The sequence below is a fragment of the Orycteropus afer genome, unplaced genomic scaffold, assembly GCF_000298275.1.
Source record: "Orycteropus afer afer isolate SDZICR_OR568_19922 unplaced genomic scaffold, OryAfe1.0 scaffold00991, whole genome shotgun sequence".
Lineage (NCBI taxonomy): Eukaryota > Metazoa > Chordata > Mammalia > Tubulidentata > Orycteropodidae > Orycteropus > Orycteropus afer.
This window is the reverse complement of record NW_006922578.1, coordinates 341,180-344,081: the sequence shown is the minus strand read 5'-3', so window position 1 is coordinate 344,081 and position 2,902 is coordinate 341,180. Positions and strand designations below refer to the sequence as shown.

The 2,902-nt window shown below is 40.1% G+C and overlaps 1 protein-coding gene across 1 annotated transcript; it reads right to left on the bottom strand.

Moving 5' to 3' along the window:
- Positions 1 to 889: 889 nt before the first annotated feature.
- Positions 890 to 1,916, bottom strand: LOC103212526 (olfactory receptor 7G1-like). The gene has a single exon (XM_007958492.2). The coding sequence runs from the start codon at positions 1,826 to 1,828 to the stop codon at positions 890 to 892; it is 939 nt and encodes a 312-aa protein (XP_007956683.1). The 5' UTR covers positions 1,829 to 1,916.
- Between the last annotated feature and the right edge of the window lie 986 nt (positions 1,917 to 2,902).

Genomic DNA, 2,902 nt, shown 5'->3' with positions numbered 1-2,902 from the left:
ATGCTGTGTTCTTTTTCAGATAGCCCATCTTCTCAGATTATTTGTTCAGCATACCAAATGAAAAATTATGGAGAAAGGATACAACCCTGATGCACACCCTTCTTGATGTTAAACCATGCAGCATCCCTTTGTTCTGTTCAAATGACTGCCTCTTGGTCTTTGTACCACTTCCTCATGAGCACAATTAAGAATTCTGGAATTCCTATTCTTCACAATATTATCCATAATTTGTTATGATCCACACAGTTGAATGCCTTTGTATAGTCAATAATAGATAATAAAAGAACATGAGAGTCTTAGTCTGACTCTGTAGAGTATATTTTCTGTTGGGAAGGTAACCTTACAACCACTACAAACACTTAGTATAATACCGGGCATATAAAGTTCTATAAAAAAATCAACTATGATAATATAGTTTAACTTAGACACATATAGTTTACCAGTGACATGTATTGGTAATTACTCAATTGAGGCATGAAAATTCAGCTCCCCTGTCTCTCACTGGGACTAACTGGGTTTCCGTTCACATGACTCTATCCATGACATCAGGCTGAAGCTTGTCTCTAGCTATGCTCACAGCCTTGCCTACATTCTTTCCCTACCCAACCCCTTTCCATGCTTTTGAATTCTAATAATGTTCCTCCAAAGTTAGTTAACAAAGAACACTCCCTAAGGCTCTGATTCTATGGAACCTGAGCAAATAGTCTGAGCTTAGAGAGTTGAAAATATTTGTCAAACATCGCAAAGTACACAAGAAGCAAAGTCAGGTTTAAACACCAAATTGAATTTCATTTAGTCATTATGTGATCTAGGCCTTTAAGAAGATCATGGGGTTGTATTCTTTCACTTTGATGCAATCTAGACACCCAACCCAAAGTAGGTAATATACTCACTGAATAGTACATATGCTCCTGACAATTTTTCTTAAGGCTTTTTTCATATCCCTGTTTCTTAAGCTATAGATGAAAGGATTCATCATGGGAGTGACCATAGTGTACATCATTGAAACAACTGCAGTCTTTCTGGAGGAGTGTATAATTCCTGCACTAATATATGCACCAAAGGCTGTCCCATAAAATAAGAAAACGACTGAGAGATGAGACCCACAGGTGGAAAAAACTTTATACTTCCCACTCATTGATGGCATTTTCAAAATGGAGGAGACAATCTGAGTATAAGAGAAAATGATCCCAGAGAGAGGAATGCCAGCCAGTAGGCTGGCTGCAAAATATATGCAGATGTTGTTGACGAGGGTATCAGAACAGGCAGTCCTGATGACCTGAATGACTTCACAGAAGAAGTAGGGGATTTCAGGGTGTGCGCAGAAAGACAGGCGCAACACCATCAGACTATGAAGAAGGGCGTCCAAACTGCTAATGAACAGTGAGAGTAGAGTCAGCAGGCCACAAAGGCGGGGGTTCATGATGATTTGGTACCTCAGTGGGTGGCAAATGGCCACGTAGCGGTCATAGGCCATTGCTGCAAGAAAAAAATTTTCCAGAGCAGCAAAAACTAGGACAAAACAGACCTGAGTGAGGCAACCTGGGTAAGTGATGCTACGATTCTGTGTTTGGAGGTTCAGCAGCATCTTTGGGATCGTGGTTGTGCTGAAACAGATGTCAGTGAAGGAGAGATTGGAAAGAAAGAAGTACATGGGAGTGTGGAGGTGGGGGTCAGACCCAACAGCCAGGACAATAAGTAGGTTTCCAAAGACAGTGATCAGATATATGGACAGAAACAGGGTAAAGAGGAGGGATTGCAGTCCCAGATCTTCTGTCAGTCCCAGGAGAAGGAATTCTGAAATATTTGTTTGGTTTTTATATTCCATATTGTTGATGTATCTGAATGAAATGATGGAAAGACAAGAGGATCAAATGTGATGTCCCTAGACTTATAGCAGCAGCATCAGAAACAAACACTATCTAGGAGAAAGGCTAGAGAGGAATGGAGGGAAATCCAAGTGGATATCTTTTGTATGTTTATTATTTGGTTATTTAATTTTAAAAAGACCTGAAGCTGATATAGCAAGGGATAAATATTTATTTAATCAGGAATGGGCTGAGAAGATGTTTATTTATTTATTTATTTATTTAGTATCATTATTACACCATCTATGCTGTAACAATCATTTAAAATATTTGGTAATTTTATAAAGAGAAATATACAGAGTAGGGAGGCAGTGTGATGAGTCCGTCTCAGACTCCACCTTGTTCCCCAAAGATCAATGCTTGGCAACAGAGATTTTTTTAAAAAATGTATTAAGACCAGGAATGTGAACATAAGTTGAAGCTGATAACCCTCATCCTTGACTATCACAAGAAAGCAAGTAAATGTCAGAGAATTTTATAGCAGTCACACTGCTTGAGAAGAGACTATTTTCTTCTCAAGGGGACAATTATCCTTGCTATTGTAGAGAGAGTTAAAAAGCTGATAGAATGAGAGTTCTCTAATGCAAAAATAAGAGGAAACATGTCAGGAAGATAGAAGACAGTCAGGTAGGAGTTACTGGCAGACTTGGTTCAAATCATTTCATGCATGTGCTTTCTTCACATCTTCCCCTGGATGAATCTGTAGTGAAACACCTGCCCTCATTTCCATTCGGTAACTAAGGAGAGTTAGGTTACCTGGTTGGCATCACTGAAGAATGATGCTTGACATCTTCCCTGGATGTGAAAAACATGTCCTCAGGAAAGGTAGAGACACTGAGTGAGTGACTAGGCTCCAGAGCCTGAGGCTTACTGTGGGTGGGGTCTCAGGTGTACTGCTTCCTGACTGGTGGAGGGCTCTTGTGAGGTGGTCACACACAGACCATTTGCATTCTCTGTATCCCTGGGGGCTAAATATCCAAAGCTCCTCATTAACCAAACACTCCCATTGTTATTCTAACCCCAGGGGCAGTGCA

What these genes read in the sequence shown, in the direction of transcription:
- LOC103212526 (XM_007958492.2), bottom strand. Translation starts at nt 1,828, where the DNA reads ATGGAATATAAAAACCAAACAAATATTTCAGAATTCCTTCTCCTGGGA.